General features: G+C 43.2%; 1 protein-coding gene across 1 annotated transcript; it reads right to left on the bottom strand.

Annotated features, from left to right (window-relative positions):
- Nucleotides 1–5,539: 5,539 nt before the first annotated feature.
- On the bottom strand, nucleotides 5,540–21,271 carry LOC127571057 (biogenesis of lysosome-related organelles complex 1 subunit 4-like). The gene is made up of 5 exons (XM_052017100.1): nucleotides 20,978–21,271; nucleotides 18,789–18,860; nucleotides 18,263–18,364; nucleotides 16,985–17,119; nucleotides 5,540–12,270 (listed from the first exon to the last, which is right to left on the bottom strand). Exons 1-5 carry the CDS (start codon nucleotides 21,242–21,244, stop codon nucleotides 12,169–12,171), a joined length of 678 nt encoding a protein of 225 aa, XP_051873060.1. The 5' UTR covers nucleotides 21,245–21,271; the 3' UTR covers nucleotides 5,540–12,168.
- Nucleotides 21,272–22,667: the final 1,396 nt, after the last annotated feature.

The raw sequence follows: 22,667 nt of genomic DNA, 5'->3' as shown, positions 1-22,667 counted from the left end.
AAAAAAATCACATCCAATCCAAAGTATTTTTGAAGTTACTGTTGCAGTTTGGGACATGCATTGTATGGACACCAAATAATAGTGACTAGAAAATAAATTTTAGTGATACTGAGGCAGAAATATTATCCAGAGTACTGGAATACCTCTCCTGCTCTTCACAAACCTTGCAATGGCATTTATTACATTATCCTAAAAGAACAGATGCAGGACCAGAGATGTGTTACACATTCCCTCAAAAAAAAGTACTGGTGGAACTATGCACAAAAGATCAAGAAATTGCTGTCATTTTTCTAGTGATATTTTCATCTTTCCCTATGATTTTTAAAAAAAATCAGTATAAAACTATTTAATGACATTAACACAGTCCTTTGTTTCTCTGATGACATTAATGATTGTTCATCAGACAAAATTCATCTGCGGTGAGACTTTCAAACCAACTGATCTGAAAAGTTACTTTTTCCACTAATCTTGTTTACCTAGAAACCAAGCTATTTAAAAGGCTAACAATACAAAGCTGCATCCATTGCCTTCATTAAGATCACCCCGACCTGAAATGGACTGCCTTGTCCATGAAAGTCGTGATCACAATTGCTCTCAGCATCCTAGTTTCAGAATCATTCCAAGTTGCTGTTCCCGACACGTCTGCTCACTGGTGCATTACGGAGGTCACCCAAACTCCTTGCTACAGGTGAGCTTTCATCGGCTTTTCATTTTGTTCAACCCTTAAGAATAAGCACAGGTATTTACTAAGGGTAGGTATTCATACACAGAGCAAATGCCCTTACAGAGTCCTTCCTAGAAACCTCCTGCTAGGACTTCTGGTCCCCATACGTAAACATGTTTCCTGCAGGCACTCTTCTTCACTAGCCTGTCAGCTTCCCTCAGACCACTCTTCCATCATTACAGCATTCAGGAACAATAAGCACCAGGAACTGGACGAGTTGTTTGTGTTGTGATGTGCCTGCTGGACTACATGTGAGAACTTACAATGTACCAAGTGGGAACAGTGTCAACTCCAGCACACCATTACATGGAAATCCAATAACACTGTGCTGTGAACCTTGCAACTGATATTCCCACTAATTACGTGACTTTCACAGACCTTAGGATGGCCTGCAAAATTCTTTTTTCCCCTCTTAATTTAAACAATCTCTATTTCAGGACCTCTTCATGTTTCATCTGAAAAATGGCACCTCTGACCGTCATTGCAATTATATCAGAACTCAGATTTGGAAATTCCATGTAATGCACTAAAACTTGTCCTCAGTGGTTTGGGCTTTGGCTCAATGGGCTTCGGCGAGACCGGGAAAGAGGTGAGATTTATAGAGAGTGGGGTAAGGTATTAGTTTATTTATTTATCTCAGTAGTATTTAGCAGTATGCATCTGGGGTTGGTCTTATATTTGGAGTGTCAGATGTGGGGACCCTGGGAGACTACCAGCCTCCCCGATAACTACATCTGCACAAAGTGCACCGAGATGCGACTCCTGAAGGAATGTGTTGAGAGTCTGGAGCAGCTGCTCGATGACCTTCGGTTGATTAGGGAGAGCGAGCAGGAAATAGACAGGGGTCATAAAGAGTTTGTAGACAGTACCTCTGTGGCGGTCCCCCTTGAAAATTGATATCTCATTTTAGATTCCGTTGGAGAGGATGACCTGACAGAGGAAGACCACGGCAACCGGGACCTTGGCACCGTGCCTGGTACTGTGGTCCAGTGGGGAAAGAGAAATGCAGTGGTTATTGGGGATTCTATAGTGAGGGGTACGGATAACAGATTCTACGAAACCGACAATTAATCCTGGATGGTGTGTTGCCTCCCTGGTGCCAGGGTACGGGATGTCATGGACCGGGTCCAGAATATTCTGAGGGGAGAGGGTGATCAGCCAGAAGTCTTGGTACATGTAGGTACCAATGACATAGGTAGAAAAAGAGAAGAGGTCCTGAAGGAGGAATACAAGGAGTTAGGGAGAAAGTTGAGAAGTAGGACCTCAAGGGTGGTAATTTAAAGATTACTACCTGTGCCACGTGCCAACGGTAGTAAGAATAGAAAGATCTGGCAGATGAATGCGTGGCTGAGTGACTGGTGCAGGGGGCAGGGCTTCAGATTTCTGGATCATTGAGACCTTTTTTGGGGGGAGGCATGACCTATTCACTAAGGATGGGTTACATCTAAACTCCAAAGGGTCCAATATCCTGGCGGGAATGTTTAACTTAGCTGTTGGGGAGGGTTTAAACTAATCTGGCAGGGGGATGGAAACCAGGATGTTAGGATACAAGATGTTAGGGTAAGGGAGGAGGTTTACAGAAACAAGTCCAAGACAGTGTGCAGTGAGGATGGCAAGAAGGACAGACAGGTGAGAAGTCAGGATAATTTGCTGAACAATAGAAGTACAACAAATCAGGATGTTAGGATAGAAGATGCGGTATATAGAAACATGTCCAAGAAAGTGTGTAGTGACGATGGTAAGAAGGACAGGCAGGTGAAAAGTCAGGATAATTTGCTGAACAATAGAAGTACAACAAAATCAATAGCAGATACTGGACTAAATGCACTATATTTAAATGCACGTAGCATTAGGAATAAGGTAGATGACCTAGTGGCACAACTACAGGTTAATAAATATGACATTGTGGCAATCACCGAGTCATGGCTTTATGACGGATGTGATTGGGAACTGGATGTCCAGGGGTACAGAGTGTATAGGAAAGATAGGCGGGTAGGCAGAGGGGGTGGTGTGGCCATGATGGTTAGTAATGATATAAAATCAATAGAAAGGAAGGACATTGGGTCAGAAGAGGTGGAATCCTTATGGGTGGAGCAAAGAAATAGCAAGGGTAAAAGGACAATAGTAGCAGTTATATATAGATCCCCTGAAGTGGATGACAAGTTGCAGTTGAAATAGAAAAAGCTTGCCAGAGTGACAATGTTAAGATAATTATGGGGGATTTTAACATGAAGGTGGACTGGGAAATCCAGCAAGGCAGTAGATCTCAGGAGAGTGAGCTTGTGGAATGTCTACGGGACAGCTTTTTGGAGCAACTTGTTGATGAGCCCACCAGGGGATCGGCTGTTTTGGATTGGGTGCTGTGTAATGAACCGGAGGTGATTAGAGAACTAAAGGTAAAGGAACCATTGGGAACCAGTGATCACAATATGATTGAGTTCAGTTTCAAATTTGAGAAGGAGAAGCTGATAACTGGTGTATCGATATTTCAGTGGAACAAAGGAAATTACAGTGGTATGAGAGAGGAGCTGGCCCAAGTTGATTGGAAGAGTAAGCTGGCTGGAGGGACGGCAGAGCAGAAATGGATGGAATTTCTACAAGTAATAAGGAAAATACTGGACAGCTATATTCCCAGAAAAAAGGTTTTGAATGGAAAAAAGGCACAAATGTGGATGACGAGAGAGGTGAAGGCTAAAGTAAAAGCAAAAGGGAGGGCGTACAGGGAAGCAAAAATTAGTGGGAAAACAGAAGACTGGGAAACTTTTAAAAACCTGCAGAAAGAAACTAAGAAGGTCGTTAGGAAAGAAAAGATGAATTGTGAAAGGAAGTTGGCAGATAACATTCAAAAGGATACTAAGAGTTTTTAAAAATATATATATAAGGAGTAAAAGAGAGATACGGGTTGATATAGGACCAATCAATAACGGTGTGGGAGAGATTATAATAGATGACAAAGATGGCAGAAGAACTAAATGAGTATTTTGCATTGGTCTTCACTGTGGAGGACATCAGCAATATACCGGTCAGTCAGGGGTCTCACGGAATGGAACTGAGTTCAGTTAAAATTACTAGAGATAAGGTGCTAGGAAATCTAAATGGGCTAAAGACTGATAAGTCTCCCAGACTGGATGAGGTGCATCCCCGGGTTCTGAAGGAGGTGGCTTTAGAGATAGTGGAGGCATTGGTGATAATTTTCCAGGAATAGATAGACTCCAGCATGGTTCCGGAGGACTGGAGGGTCACAAATGTAGTTCCGCTGTATAAGAAAGGTGGGAGGCAGCATAAAGGAAATTACAGACCTGTTAGTCTGACGTCGGTGCTGGGAAAGTTATTGGAATCGATCCTCAAGGATGAGGTTATGGAATACCTAGAGATGCAAGGCAAGATAGGTCCTAGCCAACATGGTTTCGTGAAGGGAAGATCCTGCCTGACCAACCTATTGGAGTTTTTTGAAGAAATCACAGGTAGGGTGGATAAGGGAGAGGCAGTAGATGTTGTGTATTTAGACTTTCAAAAGGCCTTCGACAAGGTGTTGCATATGAGACTAATTAATAAGATGAGAGGTCATGGAATTACAGGTAGGATAACAGAATGGGTGGAGCATTGGCTGGTTGGCAGGAAGCAAAGGGTGGGAATAAAAGGATCTTGTTCTGGTTGGCTACCGGTTACTAGTGGTGTTCCGCAGGGGTCGGTGTTGGGGTTGCTTCTTTTTACCTTGTACATTAACGATTTGGATGATGGAGTAAATGGTTTTGTGGCTAAGTTTGCGGATGACACGAAGATAGGTGGAGGAGTAGGGAGTATTGAGGAGACAGGAAGGTTGCAGAGAGACCTAGATAGTTTAGGAGAATAGGCAAGGAAATTGCAGATGAGATTCAATGTTGAGAAATGTGCCGTTGTACACTTTGGAAACACAAATAAATGGGCAGATTATTATCTAGAAGGAGAGAAAATTCAAAGTACAGAAGTACAAAGGGACTTGGGGGTACTCGTGCAGGATACCTTAAAGGTTAACCAGCAGGTTGGATTGGTGGTAAGGAAAGCAAATGCTATGTTGGCGTTCATTTCGAGAGGTATAGTGTATAAAAGTAGGGAGGTGTTGAAGAGGCTCTAAGGGGCACTTATGAGGCCTCATTTGGAATACTGTGTGCAGTTTTGGGCCCCATATCTTAGGAAGGAGGTGCTGATGTTGGAGAGGGTTCAGAAGAGATTTACGAGGATGATTCCTGGAATGAAAGGGCTTACGTATGATGAGCGTTTGTCGGCTCTTGGACTGTACTCACTGGAGTACAGAAGAATGAGAGGGGACCTCATAGAAACATTTAGAATGTTGAAAGGATTGGACAGAGTAGATGTGACCAAGCTGTTTCCTTTGGTGGGTGAGTCCAGGACCAGAGGGCACAATCTTAGAATTAGAGGGTACAGGTTTAAAACAGAGATGAGGAGAAATTTCTTTAGCTAGAGGGTAGTGAATTTATGGAATTCCTTGCCAGGTACAGCAGTGAAGGCCAGATCATTGGAGGCGTTTAAGGAGGATAGATAGATATCTAATTAGTCAGGGTATCAAGGGATATGGAGATAAGGCCGGAAATTGGGGTTAGAATAGTTTTTTTTATTGTTTCCCCCCCCCCCCCCCCCCCCCCCCACATTTCTCATTTCTTTTTCCCCCTTTTCTTTGGAGCAGACTTGGATGGGCTGAATGGCCTACTTCTGCTCCCTTGTCTTGTGATCTTGTGATTATCTGGAAGAGATCCTAGCCATGTTGGAATGGAATTCACCTTCTAGTTTTGTTAGAATCAGAGCAATTACCTGAAAATGATTTAGATTTTGAAAAGTTTACAGATGGAGAATAAAAAGCAAAGTCATCACAATGCTATGCTTGTTCTAAAAGCACAAAGGCAAAAAAACTTACTCTCTTCAGTCTTTCCTCTACATACAAGGCTCCCAGTATCAGAAAATGTGAACTTTATTCTAACATTCTGATGAGTTTAAATCTGGAGGATACTTGCACAGACAAAATGTGATAAATATCAATAACCATAAATACTGAGGACAATTCCAGCATTTTGTTTCTGTACAGAAGCCCTACAGCCAGACAGTAAATTCACTGGGTTTGCCCTCAGATTCTTTAACATCTAAGAGCCTCATTACAGGCTGACAGACATACAAAGCCCAATTTATGACTTGGAAAGGTGTTGGTAATGTCTTTGGAATAGTGACTGCAGTTCAATACACTAACCACCTCATGAGGAACACAACAGCTGGTCAGCTATAAACATGATAAAAATGGTCCACCTTTGTTTTGTTACAAGCAAACTTTGTACAATATTTGGCAAAGTCTCAACTCGCAGTTGCCATACATGACCATCTTAATTCCATCCCTTCCATGATAATGGGCATAATAATTGCCAGCCATTCCACAGTTAATTCATAAAACTTTTCAATTGCCTAAAAAAGTACCTGGTAACTCACCACACATGAAAGGGCATTTTCTACTGACTTATCCTTGAATGAGAATATGCTGCAAGACACAACAGAATCAGAAACAGGTTTATTATCGCTGACATATAACGTAAAATTTGTTGGTTTGCGGCAGCAGTACAGTGAAAAGGCAAAAATCTATAAATTACAAAAATAAATAAATAGTGCAAAAAAGGAATAATGAAGTAGTGTTAATGGGTATTGTTCAGAAATCTGATGGCAGAGGGGAAGAAGCTGTTCCTGAATCATTGAGTTTGAGTCTTCAGGCTCCTGTACCTCCTCCCTGATGGTGAGGGTCCTTAGTGATGGATGTTGCCTTCTTGAGGCACCACCTCTTGAAGATGTCTTCGATGGTGGGAAGTGTTGTGCCGTGATGGAGCTGGCTGAGTCTACAACCCTCTGCAACCTCTTGCAATCCTGTGCATTGTGTACAGAGGCTCCATACCAGGCTGTGATGCAACCAGTCAGGATGCTCTCCACTGTACATCTATAGAAATTTGTAAGCCCACTAAACAGGCTAAGTGGAAAGGTTAATTGGCCAACCTGACAAAACGAGGCTGGGGTGAATTCAGATAGAAGGCAGAGATCACAGAGAAAGAAGCTACATGATAGTGCCTTTCATGACTGTGATGCCTAAAGCACTTGAGCAAATTAAATAGTTCTGGTGTATATTTACTGCTGTAATGTAAATTTACATAAGGTGCTACAAACTGCGGTGAGAAGATAACCAAATTATCTGATGAAGAGTGATAAGTATTTGTCAGGATATTTGGCAGACCTTCTGCGCCACTGGGATTTTCTTTTATATCCACCCAAAATCGTTTGATGTCACTACCTCCATACAGAAGATTAAATGTAGCCACAGCAAACAATTAGAAAAGCAAATCGTAGAGACAGCCAATTTGGACTGAGGCATAGAACATTTTGTTTAAATATGGTGCAATTCTTTGAAATTCTATACCTCCGAGGGTTGCAGAAGCTCAGTTTTTGAGCATACATAGCCAAGTATTCAAAATTCCATTAATCAATAGATTATGGGAATGCTACCGGAAAGTTAAGGTAGTAAAATCGGTCATCAATCCACAGCAGGACTGAAGGGCCTGTTGCTTTCCAGATCCCTGCAAAACATATTTCCTTTGCATTTTTATTTAATTCCCTTGACTCTTTGCATCAACCAATCAAGCAATGCATTTCAAATTGTAATCATGTTGCACAAATAAAGCTCCAGCAAATAAGTACGCGGATGCATGCAAATCCACCCTCACAGAAGAAAATTTGCAGATTTATGACAATAATGAAATAAATCCGATTTCAATCGATGCACCTACCTGAACAATATTGCAGGTGCAAAGAACACTTTATGATGTCCAAATAATCATTTTCCAAAAGCCTTGCAAAATATGACAAAGCAGTACAGTAATTCAATACAGACAGCTATAAAGGTGGCAACTATACTCAAACAACAGATGTCAGGTCCCAGGGAAACACTCAGCAGCTGGGCAGGAATAGGACAGGGCCTCCACACTGTGCAGCAGAGGCTTCAGTCTATCCTGGATGGAGACAACTGAAGCACATGACCAGGCACTTCAAACACTGATCAAGCTAGAGGAACAGGCAGCTCGTCTTAAAGAACAACTTTCAAACAAAAAATAAACCCAGACTGGAATACATAATATTTTGCATCAAAAATCTACTGGAACTTATGCGAGGCTGTAATGCAGCATGAAATTTCAGGATAATTGAGCTTCTGTAACTTTACGGGTTTAAAAAGCTGAATTTAAAAAATAAACTAGTTATCAAATACTGTGATTATAGTCAATCATATTGTTCTATTACATGATGTAATAGCAAAGCTTATAAATAATTTCATCTTATACAAATGATCAAAACAGCTGGATGGATTTATATACACCATCACTTCTCAACCTCTCCAACACCGTCTCTCCCCTAAACCCATGCTTTTGACAGTTCCCATCCCCAAATATACTTTATTTATAGTATATTACAAATATTACCTTCATTCACTGTAGCAGGCAATTCAATACATTCACTTATAGTGGTAAACTAATTAACATTTTAGTCCTTAAACATTCCATCGGTGAAATGTTTGAAAGGCTGTTACACAGGGCCCAGTGTCCAGTGATGGCAGGACCCTAGACTGCAGTCCTTCTCTACAAGCCTTTGTAGTGGTTACACTGAGCTTCAGTGCATCCCTCAGCAAGTATTTCTGCCTCCTGAAATGTGCCAGTCGGCAGCTTTCACTTGCAAAGATCTCATTACACTGGAAGACCAACTAACAACTTGCGGGCAAACCAAAGACATCTTTCACCGAGTTGATGACCTTCCAGTGGCAGTTGATATTTGTCTCCGACTGTGTCCCTGGGGACGGCCTGTAGAGCAGAGAGTCCGCTGTGACGATCCTTGACAAAGACCTTGGCATCCCTTTCCAGGCCTACTTGGCAAACACAGACCATAATGCAGTGGACAATCATCTGATCAGTTGTGCAGTCACCAAGGGCAGCACGAGGTGGGATTGCAAGTCCTGCTGTGCAGGAAGGAACTAACATGGAGAGTCCCTCTTGTTACTAGCCAAGTGAGGTCTTGTTGCTCATCTGAGAGTTGTGGCAATGAGATTTTCTGTTCAGAAAACCATCACTCATGATCCATCTTCATCTCCTGTAGGGCCTGCAGGACATTCTGTGCTGACCACTGCTCGATTGATGTGGGGGAAAAAATACCTTTGACCTCAAAAGAACTTTTCTGCAAAGGACAGATCGTGTGGCAAGGTACAACTGAATGGAGCATTGTGCAGCAATGAGGCCAAGCCCATCCTTCACAACACTGGGAACACGTAGATCCTCAGCATGTAGTGACACTTGGTGTTTGCATACTTTGGTTCCCTGCACAGCTTGATGCAGCTGCACAGAAAGGTGGCCACTGGAATGAGGGCAAAACGTCTCCAACATTGACTCTTTCTCTAGAGACCTCTGCAGCCCTAAGGGCATGATCCATTTTGGATCTTCAGACAAAATGGAAGATGGTTTGGGTGACTGCCGTGGTGCAGTAACAGAGTACAGGCCACTCCTACACCAAGTACAGTACCACCGAGAGCACCTCGCTTGTGATGACCGGGTTCTTGCCTGCCATTGAGGGGGAGCGCCATTCCCACAGTCCCCATTTCTGTTTCACCTTTGCTATTCACTCCAGCCAATTCTTGCCACATGTTTGGCTCCCCCCAGACCAGATTCCCAGCACTTTTAGGTAGTCAGATTTGACTGTTCCCTCCACTGAGGATCAGTTGGGTCAGTTGCCAAAGAACGTGACCTCACTTTTGTTGCAATTGATTCTGGTCTCTGAGGCCAGTTCAAACAGTCACAGATATTGGTCAATCTGCAGACCAAATGTGGGACTGAGCAGAAGATGGTGACATCGCCCACATACAGCGAGGCCTTGATCAGAGTGCGCCCACTACCTGGCATCATTATGCCCACACCCTTCCTCATGGATTCAGCAAAGGGCTCGATACAACATATAAACAAGACAGAGGAGAGTGGGCAGCCTTGCCTGACTCCAGACTTGACAGGAAGCTCTGTTTCCCACCCGTTGATTTGGACTGCATTACTGATATCTGTGTAGAGCAGCTGGATCCAATTCCTGATTCCCTCCCCAGAGCCCATTTTGAAGAGCACATCCAACATGTACAAGTGTGATACTCTATCAAAGGCCTTCTCCTGGTCCTAGCTGAATAGGCAGCTGTTCACCCCTGTCCCACACATAGTTGACGGTATCCCTGAGGAGCACAAATTTGTCAGATATTTTCCTGCCAGGTACAGCACAGGTTTGGATCACCCATCCCAGAGCAGACTTTTGATTGAAAGCGACCTTGGACAGAGTCTTGCAAACCACATTCAACAGTGAGATGGATCACCAATTTCTGATCTCCTCCCTCTCCCACTTCTGTTTGTAGATGAGGGCGATGTTGCTAGTTGGGGCCCATCCAGTCCCACTGAGCCGAGTACAACTTAGCTGGTAAGCCGTTGCTTCTGGGAGTTATATTCTTCTCAAGGGAACAGATGGAGCCCATCAGCTTCTCCAGAGTCAGTGGCTGGTTCAGACTCTCCTTCTTGCTGTTGTCTACAGTCTTCAAGATCAAGGACCCAATGTTCTGGGAGGTTGAGCTGTCTGTGGCCTGCCAATTGCAAGGCTAGCGTAGAAGGATCTGCAGATCCTCAATATACCTGGCTGTTACCGAGCTGTGCTCTTCCTTAAGTTGCAGAGCTCCCTCCGTGAATCTTCTGTGTCTCATCTTGCTCCACAGAGCAAACTGAATTGGAAGATGACCTTGGAGAATTCAGAGGCAAAGAGCGAGACTTGCTGGCTCCTTACCTCTTGGAGATCTTTCTGCACATCCAATCCCTCAAATGGCAAAGAGCAAATGCTGCACAATTCTCTGGAACTTCTGCAATTCACTTTGGTGCTCCTTTACCTTCTCAACACCTTTGCGGATGAAGAACCACCTTGAGTGCTTCCCACCAGGGAGTCAAAGAAGGGATTTCATGGATCTTTTAATCCCTTTTAAGTCCCTCAATGTTTTCTAGGGTCAGCAGTTTGACGTTCACCTTCCATGTCCCCTTGCCACTCTTCTGCTTTTCCTGTAGGTGGCAGCGGTTAGCAAGGAACAGCAGCACGGCATCAGTGGATTTGACCACAAGAGCTTGGGACACAGTAGTAGTCTGGGACCAGGCTGAGCTGTGTGGTCTCAACCAGGTGTAGTACTTTGGTATTCCCCTTGTGTCATCTTCAGCAACCCTATGTAGTTTGGCATCTTATAATTGCTTCCATCAGGAGCCTGGAGATGTCAGGTTGCCGTCAGCCCTGCCAGATTGTCCAGCTGCATTGCTGATGCTGGTTAAGTCACCAGCCAGAACCAGTGGACGGGACGTCACCAACGGCTGTGATAGTTGATGGAAGATGGCCAGCTATATAATCTTCAGAGCTGGGACATACACACTGGTTAGCCAGAGCAAAGCATTTCTGTTTCATTTAGCTTGTCTCCCTTCCTAATATTTACTTGCGTGGGTGACTATCTTTTTGATATTAATCAGTGCCAAACATTTGAGTCCTGAGCATACTAAAGTTGATAGGCGCAAGTCCTCTTCCTGGAGCTCATTTTAGGAGGTGGTTCGTTGGTGCAATAAACACAACACACATCCAGTGTCACTGTCCAATCTACGAAATTCCCAGAAGTTTATCTGTAAAGCCATTTGAGTACTAGTGCAAACTAAACACTCCCTCGTACCAAAAATACACTTGTAGGTGGATTCTAATATTCCTAATAAAAGATCACCACCTGATCTGCTTTCAAATGTGTTTGGAAGTAGAATGCATCTTGTACCATTTTAACCATTAAAACAGATGCACCGCATGCATTTAAAAACTGAAATACTGCTGCAATTTAATATTTTTCAAAGCAAAAAAAATTCAAAATCCAGTGCCTAATACAGTCATTAGTAAAATATAAAAACAAAACATCTAATTTAGCGATTTGGGAATTCCTGCTACTAAGATCTGGTATAATTAATCAAAACAGATTTTGGAAACTTCATATCACTATGACCAAAAAGTGCAAAAATTATGGCTTAGGATACGAGACACTGCTATAAACAAATCCAGTCTCAAAAGAGAACTGAATTTTTGAAAGAGCTCAAAAGCACAAGTTTGACAACCATTAATTTATACACAAACATCTAAAACCAGTCAAAACCAACCATCCAGCAGTGCGTATATTTAGGCAACAGTGTGGTACCTCAAGTAATTTTTGGAAGATTCAAAAGGAAGACAAGATTTGTTTCACCACAATTTTAACACTGGTTCAATATTGTCCATAAGGTTCTTATTAAGTACATCCATCAGGGTTCAACAAATTGGATCCCCTCATTTGTGCTGCTATTATTTCAGTATTATCATTCATGTTCCTGTGAATTCTCTGCAGGGAAGTAATCTTCTGCCCGGAAGAGAGGTGCAACCTCAAATTTTTGCTGCTGCTTCTTTGGAAAGGATGGTTTCTACAAGAGAAAAACAGATTAAATAGGAAGAGAGCCCCTTCCATCTCTTGCACCTCAGTAAGTCACTCACCTTTAAGCCTTCAACTTCAGTAAGATTACTTACTCTTGTATGTCAATCACACATCCCCTCCAACCTAAAGTGAGAATTGCTTCGAGACTGGCTGCATTTTGAGTCAGTGCTGAAGTGACATTGTTGCTGCTGAACTTGAAGGAAACTGCCCACAGAAATAATCTCATGGTGGTGTGGACACCCCTTTTCCAAAGTCAGCCCTCATTGTCAGTTCCAAAGGATCTCCTGCCTCCGGCACTAATGTCAAAAAGCTGACCCGAAAGCCAATCATGTTAAATAATTCTCACGTTTGGCAAACCACAAAAATAAAAATCATAAAATTTTAAAACATTTTAAAGAATTTAAGATAAAGATTAGAGCATACAGGATTAAGATAACTGAAATACAATTATTTTTACAAGAGTTAAAATAATCAAAATAGAGATTTTATTTTGGAATTTTTTCTGAGGGCATTATAATACAAGGTATAAAAATCTAATGTACAAAATGAGGGTAGATGTAATCATGCCTCAGAATAAAAGTAAAAATTCACTTGTACATGAGGGAAAATGCAAGGGCACTGCAATTTCACGTCAGATCACTGATTTCTGAAGATTAATTTGAAGAATGTTGCAAAGGCTCAGGAAGTACAGCAAGGGAGACTTCAACATTAAGCACTTAGAAGAACTCAGTAGTACCACCAGCAATCAGTGGTTGTGGAAGGACTTTTCTTTCCCCGTCAATGAATGGGATGTGGCACTGGTGAGTTGGTGTTTCTTCCCACCTGGTTCCCTAAAGGAGGTGGTGAGCTGTTCTTAAACTGCTCAGTTCCCCCTAAAGAAACTCCTGCAGTGCAGTCAAGTGGAGAGTCCCAACAATTTCCATCCCACCCTTTATCAGGATTACCTCGTCTCCTTTTTCACTTTGCCAATCTCTTCTGAAAGTTATTTAGTTCCTAATAAATTTATACTTATTTCTACTTGTTCCCTTTATTTCTGTGTTCCATCTATCTTGATATGAATGCTGCATTCAGTTTTGTCCTCTTACCAGTTTACCCTATTCTGACTAACTTCACGTAAACTTGTACATGTGTATACTTGTGCCCAAGGAAACATGCCACCTTAGATCTGGTTCTGTTCAATGAGACAGGTAAAGTTAATGATCTTGTAGTTATGGATCCTCTTGGAAAGAGTGATCACAGTATGATTGAATTTCTCATACAAATGGAGGGTGCAATAGTTTAATCTAAAACCAGTGTATTATGCCCAAACAAGGGAGACTACAAAGGGATGAGGGAGGAGTTGGCTAGCGTAGACTGGAAACACAGGCTATACGATGGGACAGTCATGGAACAGCAGGAGACTTTCAAAGAGATTTTTCACAGTACCCAACAAAAATACATTCCAGTTAAAAGCAAGGACGGTAAGGGTGGGGAGAGCCAGACCTGGATAACCAAGGAAATAAAGGAAGGCGTCAAACTAAAAGCTCATGCGTATGAAGTCGCCAAGAGTAGTGGGAAAATGGAAGATTGTTGCTTTTTGAAGTTTTCCCAAAGAACCACTAAGCAAGCAATAAAGAAAGGGAAAATACATTATGAAAGTAAACTAGCACAAAATATAAAAACAGATAGTGTAAGTTTTTATAATTACATAAAGCAGAAAGGGTGGCTAAAATGAATATAGGTCCCTTGGGAGATGAGAAGGGGGAATTAATATTGGGTAATGCAGAAATGGCCGAAGCTTTGAACAACTATTTTGCATTGGTCTTCATGGTGGAGGACAAGTTTAACAGGCCAAAGAGAGATGTTATGGATGCGATGGGAGGTGAGGACGTTGATACAATCACTATCACTAAAGAGGTACTGCTGAGCAAACTAGAGGGCCAAACAGTAGACAAGTCCCCTGGTCCTGATGGGATGCATCCCAGGGTACTGTAAGAAATGGAGGAGGTTATAGTAGAGGTGTTTGTGATAATTTACCAAAATTCTCTGGACTCTGGGCAGGTCCTGGCAGATTGGAAGACAGTGAATGTCACACCACTGTTTAAAAAAGGATGCAGACAGAAGGCAGATAACTATAGGCTAGTTAGCTTAACGTCTGTAGTTGGGAAAATGCTTGAAGCTATCATTAAGGAAGAGATAGTGAGACATCTGGATAGAAGTGGTTCCATCAGGCAGATGCAGCATGGATTCAGGAAGTGGAGGTCCCGTTTGACAAACTTACTGGAGTTCTTTGAGAACATAACAAGCACAGTGGATAGAGGGGGAACAGTGGATGTTGTACACTTAGATTTCCAGAAGGCATTCGATAAGGTGCTGCATAACAGTCTTATCCATAAGATGAGGATGCATGGAGTTGGGGTAATGTATTAGCATGGATAGAGAATTGGTTAACCAATAGAAGTAAGAGGGTTGGGATAAATGGGTGTTTCTCTGGTTAGCAATCAGTAGTGAGCGGGGTGCCGCAGGGGTCAGTGCTGGGCCCACAACTGTTCATGATGTACATTAACAATTTGGAAGAGGGGACAGAGTGTAGCGTATATAAGTTTGTTGATGACACTAAATTGAGTGGAAAGCAAATTGTGCAGAGGATGCAGAGAGATATAGATAGGTTAAGTGAGTGGGTAAGAGTCTAGCAGATCGAGTACAATGTTGATAAATGTGAGGTCATCCACTTTGGAAGGAAAAATAGATGATCAGATTATTTAACTGGTGAAAGATTGCAGCATGCTGTTGTGCAGAGGAACTTGGGAGTGCTTGTGCATGAATCACGAAAGGTTGGTTTGCAGGTGTAACAGGTTATAAGATAAGATATCTTTATTAGTCACACGTACATCGAAACACACAGTGAAATGTATCTTTTGCATAGGGTGTTCTGGGGGCAGTCCGCAAGTGACTCCATGCTTCCGGCGCCAACATAGCGTGCCCACAACTTCCTAACCCGTACGTCTTTGGAATGTGGGAGGAAACCGGAGCACCCGGAGAAACCCATGCAGTCACGGGAAAAACATACCAACTCCTTACAGACAGTAGCCGGAATTGAAACCGGGTCACTGGCGCTGTAATAGCATTACGCTAACCACTACACTACCTTGCCTATCAAGAAGCCAAATGGAATGTTGGCCTTTATTGCTAGTGGTACTGAATTTAAGAGCAGGGAGGTTATGCTGCAACTGTACAGGGTGCTGGTGAGGCCGCACATGGAGTACAGTGTGCAGTTCTGGTCTCCTTAGTTGAGAAAAGATATACTGGCTTTGGAGGCGGTGCAGAGGAGGTCCACCAGGTTGATTCTGGAAATGGTGGGGGGGTTAGCCTATCAGGAGAGATCGAGTTCCCTGGGACTATACTCACTGGAATTAAGAATGAGAGTGGATCTTATAGAAACATAAAATTATGAAAGGGGTAGATACAATAGAGGCAGGAAAGTTGTTTCCACTGGTAGGAGAGACTAGAACTAGGAGACACTAGAACTAACCTCAAGATTCGGGGGAGTAGATTTAGGGCAGAGATGAGGAGGAACTCTTTTTTTCCCCCCACCCCCAACCCAAGAGATTGGTGAATCTGTGGAATTCTCTGCCCAGGGAAGCAGTGGAGGTCACCTCATTAAATATATTTAAGACACAGTTAGATAGATTTTTGCATAGTAGGGGAATTAAGGGATATGGGGAGAAGGCAGGTAGATGAAGCTGAGTCTGCAGCCAGATCGGCCATGATCTTATTGAATGGCAGAGCAGGCTCGACAGACTAGATTACCCACTCCTACTACTATTTCTTGCATTCTTATGCATGATCTATGCTTTCCTGACACATTTTAGTTATCATTACCAATTTCTCTATCAACACCTAGTACTTTGCTTTTAACGTTCTGAACGCTCCCACCCCATGCTTTAATGCTTTGCCTACAACATCTAGGTATTTTATTTGGTAGTCACTCGCCTGAACCTGTCGCAAGTGAAGCCCGTTGCTCTTTCCCCAGTTCCCTTCAACTCCCACATACTGCAGCAGTAACACATAACCTACCCTATCGTGGCTCTCTTAATTTAATGATGTAGAGAATTTTTTTTTAAATTACCAAGTCACTATCTTAAAGTCCACACTGTACACAATGCACTGAGTGGTATTTCCAAATTGCCTTTCTATTTCTGATTTGACATAACACACAATTTCTACTCAGTTCTTGCACTGTTGATTTCACATTGCCTCAATTGTGCATCTTACCCAGCTCACACTAATCACAGATGCCACCTTGCACTTCCAACAAAAGGCGTCAACATAAAACAGCAAGTCTCAAAATTTTAGACCAATTGCCTTCATGTTTCATCCGGCTATTTTAATCTTTTCAGTAAATCTTATCCATGTTTTCTTTCTCTCCTTTTCTATTTGATCAAGCATATTAAATAACATGCTTCCCTTCCTACTTATAGTTTTGACTTACAATCCACATCCCAAATCTTAACTTACATTTTCCCCTTTGGTTGTTTCAGATGTTCACTATTTTTAGCCACTTTTGTTCAACCTAGGTTCAAAATTAGTCCTTTTGCTCAGAACTTCATTTAAACTGCTACAGAGAGAAATTACGCCGCTTTTGAGGCTCCAACAAATAAATGTAATAGTGTTACAACAGCCACAAAACTTAAATGTCTTATTAAACACAACATGTTACTCACGTTAAAGAATGCTGAAGAACTGAATGAATGCAAGATTTTTCTAAATGCACTGGGAAAGGTTCCAAGCTCAGCTTCAGCCTGTGTTACTTGATCGTCCAGCGTAGATAAATTCTTCCCAATCATCTTAACAAAGGCCTGAAATTGCAATATTAAATTATTTTAAGGCCTAAATGACTGCATTTTATTAATACTTCCTTGAAAGCAAACTGAACTGCTGAAAAAAAATGCTTGTGTCTAAGAGCCACATTTGACTGCTACTTTATGTGAAAAAAACATTTTCTGAAAGCACACTGAAAGAACCTCAAAAAAATGCATTCAGCAAAGAGTCAACTTTTACTGCAACTTTATGTGAAAACCATCCAAAAAAAAGAGGAAGACATACATCAGATTTCAAGCCTTCAGCACACCTTGAACTAGCTGACAGCTAATAAAGTACTTTTAAAATGCAGTCAATTGTGCAACAAAGGAAGAATGCAGCCAATTTGCACATGACAGGTTCCCACAAACATCAAGTGGTAAAGATGTGATGGACTTCTAGATACTCTTGTTGGAGTAATAACTGTTGACCAGGACAGTGGGAGTAACTCCCCTGCTCTTTGAAATGGTTGCTGTGGAATTTTTTTTGCATACAACCAAGAGGCAAGATTGGTCTTCAGTTTAATGTCCCATCTGCACTGATATAAATGCAATCTTCCATTAGTCTCTCAAAACTGCACCAGAGAACAGATTTAGGTTCTGGTGTGAGTCTTTGTACTTGAGCCCTCACATTCTGGCTCAGACACAAGTTGCATTACCCACTGAACCATTGCTGATATCATATGACCAGTATTAAAAACTTGAATAACTTTCCCTTTCTTGGTACAGTAAATGAAAAGCTGTTAATTGGAAGAGTTGAAAAACAAAACACAGATTTAAAATAATTGGCAATAGAGCTGATCTCTTAAAAAATTTAACAACGTGCAGTAATGACTTGGAATGCACTTGTGCAAGCGTGTTAGAAGCAAACTCAACAGTATCCTTAAGAAAGTAATTCCAGGGTTCTGGGGAGAGAGGAACTAACTGAACAACAGTAGCAGATTCCAGTCTCCTCTGAATGTTCAACTGACCCATAAATGGGAGCTAACAGATGATTTCCAAAGTCAATATGGTAATAGGAATTTAAGGGAAAAGTTAACAGGAGTCCCTCCTGAAGTATGCTTGTTATATATTGTAAATAAATTGTAGATAGGGAGTTTCTACAAAGAGAAAATAAACATTGAATAATAGCTAACTGCTTACCTCAAGTTTATCAATCTTTTTGTACATTTGCTTCATTTCATCAGCTTTGGCATGGATTTCAGGGATACTTTCATTCATTATCTGTGAAGAATCATTTCGAATCTACAATAGAAAAGAACATTTCAGTTTATTCATTGTATTTCCTGCATTTCCAAAGGTTAAAACAATAATGCACTTGTGTTGCAGCACATTAACATGTTATTCAGGGAGCCTGCAAAAGTTAACTCCTGCTTCAGAAGTTCCTACCACCAGCTGATAAATTTCAAGTCCTTGTGACGTCTGCCTTTTAAGTCCATCTATCTTTGCGGTGAACTTGAATCATATTTTATTTAGACTTGGGATGAGGCATTCCCTCTTGAGAAACACAGTGTTCAAGTCATATAATTTTAAAATGTCACCCACCAGTTATGCAACGATACTGATGATGCTTGTGGAGAATCTGCACAAGACATGACTATCACAGCAGAAGATTTCATAACAAAAGCATATGTAAAAGGGCAAAAATAAAGATATCTAAACCACTTACCATGTCCAGCATCCCACAGAATTCATCCACTCTGGTAAGCATTTCTTCTAAACATGTCTCCAATTGCTGAGTCTGCAACTCAAAAACAAACTGGTCAGTGGAACTATACTGTCTTGAAAATGATGTACAATTAAACTATGTTCAATTTCCTCTGAAAATAGAAGTGCTTTGACTTCTGAGATTACCAGTGCCCCCTTTGCTTTTGGTTTGCCTTCTATCTTGTCCAATCATGGCACCGTAAACCAACTTCCCCTACGCTATTTCCAACAATTAAGTATCCATCCTCTTTATGCTACACAGACCTAGAATCTTAGGAAACTATGGGCATCTAGGAAATACCCCAAATGCACTGGATCAAAGAATTTTGTGAAATAGTTAGAGACTCTAAGATAGTTCCTTGGATGCTAGGGATTGAGCCACAGAAGGAGAGTTAGACATGGGAAAGTAAGCAAGTCACCAACCATTCACGTGATGAATTAGGACACTGACAGAGGCAATGAAGGAAGCTCAATCTGTTTACACCTAAACAGAGCTGGATGTCCATAACTGTAGTAGTGAACTCAGGCAATTACAATGCAGCAGATCCAGGAAGCACTAACGTGGGAAGAGATAGCTGCACCTGTTAAACTTGGTTAGACAGTTAAATTCCCCTCCACGTCTTTTCTGAATGTGTGTCGTCTCTGAGGTTCCAGGGTGAGGGACGTATTTTTTTCCATATTTCCTTTAGGATATAGGAGTTCCTTATTTTGGCCCATCAAGTCTATGCAAGTTCACAAAACAATCCCATTCCCCACTAATTTTCCCTGTAATTTATTCTCCCAACATCCCCATCAACCTCTCAGATTCTACCACTCACCTGGACAGTAGTGGCAATTTACAGCAGCTAATTAACTTGCCATCCCACACACCTTTGGGATGTGGGAAGAAAATGGAGCACCTGGGAAAAACAGGGAGAACAAGGAAACTCCACACAGACAGCAACAGAGGCCAGGATTGGACCTGGGTTGATGGAGCTGTGAGGCAGCAGCATTACCAGCAGCATCACTTTGCCATCCTAACAGGGTGAATACAGAAGTTCTTTAAACTCCTATACAAGATTCAGATCTTGCAACACACAAGTAGTTCAGAAGTAGATTAAACAGGGCGTGGAATGGAACATTTTCCTCTTAGAATGATAATTGCTGGCATGCACCAGCTAATAGAAACAGCCAGGACAGGAAGGTCATTGTTTAGGAATAGGTAGACGAGTGCTCAGTTTGCTGAGGCACTGGCACTGGATTGGAATAAGCAAACTGACAGTACAGTCCATACATAAACACAGAAAACATCAACAGCCTTGCGGTGACCTTAAATGGAGTTTTGGAATTAAAACGTCAAAGAAAGTAGTGACGCAAGAATATGCTGATTAAAAGGAAAAGTGAAATTGAAAGGCACAGCAATTAGGTTAAACAATTGAAAGTTATAGATAAAAAATGAAAATAAAATTGCAAGACAATAAAAAGGATATAGGTATAAAATTAAGCTTCAAGGATTAACCTCTCCACTGACATGAACCAATCCCCATCTCGATCGTTGTAATTTTATTTCTATTTACCTACATTCCTAAAGTCAGTTCCCTTGATCCATTTCATGGTTCAATGAGTGGTACCCTTTCTACGGATTCTGAAGATCTTGGAGTAAGTGTCAGTTCTGAAACTAGCACCTAAATCAAAGCTCACTCCAATACAGTACGTGGGGGGGGGGGGGGGGGTGTTACATTTATTGGAGGCATATCTTTGAGCTGAGACCTTAAGTTGGGGCCTTATTTGCATTCTCAAGTGTTTGTAAGTGCAAGGGGCGTTATTGCAGACGTCTTGTCCAATACAGTTGACCTCAACTTGTCATCATTTCGCTGCTATTTGCGGGATCTTGCTATCTCCTACAGTGACTACACTGCAAAAGTTCACCACTGGCTCCAAAGGGCTTGAGATGTACTTTTGCAGTACAGTTACTGTGGTAAACGTCCTGAGGGAGTTATAAAAGCTTCCCCGCACTTTGCAGACACCGAGTTCTTCGGGTAGCAGACCGTAAGCAGAAGTCCCAAACTTTCCAGGAAGGAGAAGGGAGGCACGGCCCCGGACCTTGCTTAAACGAGCTGCAGGCGCTGGCTGTTCCCGGTCCGACCCCGGAGCCAGGACCCTGCCACTCACCTCCTGCCCAGCACTGGCCGTCAAACAGTCCGAGTAGAAGCGGGCCGTCCGCTGCAGCAGCGCCTCCTGCTCGCTCACCGTCCGGGGCGCGCCCGGCCCGGGGCTCCTCGGCGCACCTCCAGGCCCGCGGCCGTCTTCTTCCTCTTCTTCCTCCTCCTCCTCCTCGGCTTCCTCCTCCTCCTCCTCCTGCTGCTGCCCGGTGACCCGACAGCCCGGACTCCCACCAGAACCAGCAGCATTGGGCACCCCGAGCCACGTTTCCGCCATCGCGCCGAGTCAGCTGATTGATCGCGGGTCCGATGGCCCACCCCCTGCCGCTGGCCCCGCCCACCTCCGCCTCTATCCAATTGGCCACGCCCAGTATGACCCCACCCACTCCCACCCAGCCAATTGCCCTCGCCCACTCCTCCTGACCCTGCCCACGTCCCGGCCCCGCCCACTCCTCCCGGCCCCTCCCTTGTCCACTTGGCCTCTGTCCAGCAGACAAGAATTTACAGCAGAAAACCTGCTCTGTTCGGCGCCTAAACATTGTGACTCATTTATTAAGTATCTGCAAAATTGATTAACAACTGGTCTGGTGATGCTCTACACAGACATCGGTAGTGCAGTCCAAATCAATGGGTGGGAAACAGACAGCTTCCCCATCAAGTCTGGAGTCAGGCAGGGCTGCCCTCTCTCCCCTGTCTTGTTTGTGGGCTGTATAGGGAGTGGGGTCACCCAGGTGAAAACCTCCCTGTACATGGACGACGTCACCATCTTCTGCTCAGACCCAAGGTCAGTTTGCAGATTGATCAGCGTCTGCGACCAGTTTGAGTTGGCATCAGGGGCCAGAGTTAACTGCACGAAGAGTGAGGCTGTGCTTTTCGGCAACTGGCCCAACCAGTCCAACGTCCCCTTCACCGTCAGGCCTGATTATCTGAAGGTGCTGGGGATCTGGTTCGGAGGGGCCGAGGCGTGCAACAAAAATTAGCAGGACCGAATTAGGAAGGTGAAGCAGAAACTGGGACTGTGAGAACAGCACTCCCTATCAATTAACTGGGAAGAACTTGGTCATCAGGTGTAAGGTGCTCTCAGGGCTGCTGTACTTGGCGCAGGTGTGGCCTGTTCCTTGCTCCTCTGGCTTGGAGATCACCCGTGCCGTCTTCTAGTTCATCTGGGATCCAAGATGGAGCGGGTCTGACGGGTCACCATGCACAAGTCCCTGGACAATGGGGGTAAAGGCATCCCCAGTGTTGCCCTCATCCTGATGACCACCTTCGTCTGTGGCTGCATCAGGCTGTACGTGGAATCAAAGTACGTGGGCACCAAGTGTCACTACATACCGAGGTTCTACCTGTACCCACTGCTGCGAAGGATAGGCCTAGCCCCGTTGTCGCGCAATGCCCCAGTCAGCTGGACGTTGTCGCACTACCTGTCCTTCGTGGAAAAGTTCTTCCAGACCAACACCTTTGACCACAAGTCCATCAGGCAGTGGTCAACATGCAACATCCTGCAGACACTGCAGAAGAAGTCAATGGATACTATGGGGAGGTTCCCTGAGCAAACTGTCCAGACCATCTGGCAAAATGCCTCATCGCCAGAACTCACCAACAAGCACCAAGACCTCACTTGGCTGGCAGTGAGAGGGGCCCTCCCAGTCAGATCCTTCCTGCATTGTCGGAATATCACCCCCAGCGCGCGCGCTGCCCCC

Source organism: Pristis pectinata, chromosome 5 (assembly GCF_009764475.1).
Source record: "Pristis pectinata isolate sPriPec2 chromosome 5, sPriPec2.1.pri, whole genome shotgun sequence".
NCBI classification, from domain to species: domain Eukaryota; kingdom Metazoa; phylum Chordata; class Chondrichthyes; order Rhinopristiformes; family Pristidae; genus Pristis; species Pristis pectinata.
This window is presented reverse-complemented; position numbering and strand designations above follow the sequence as displayed.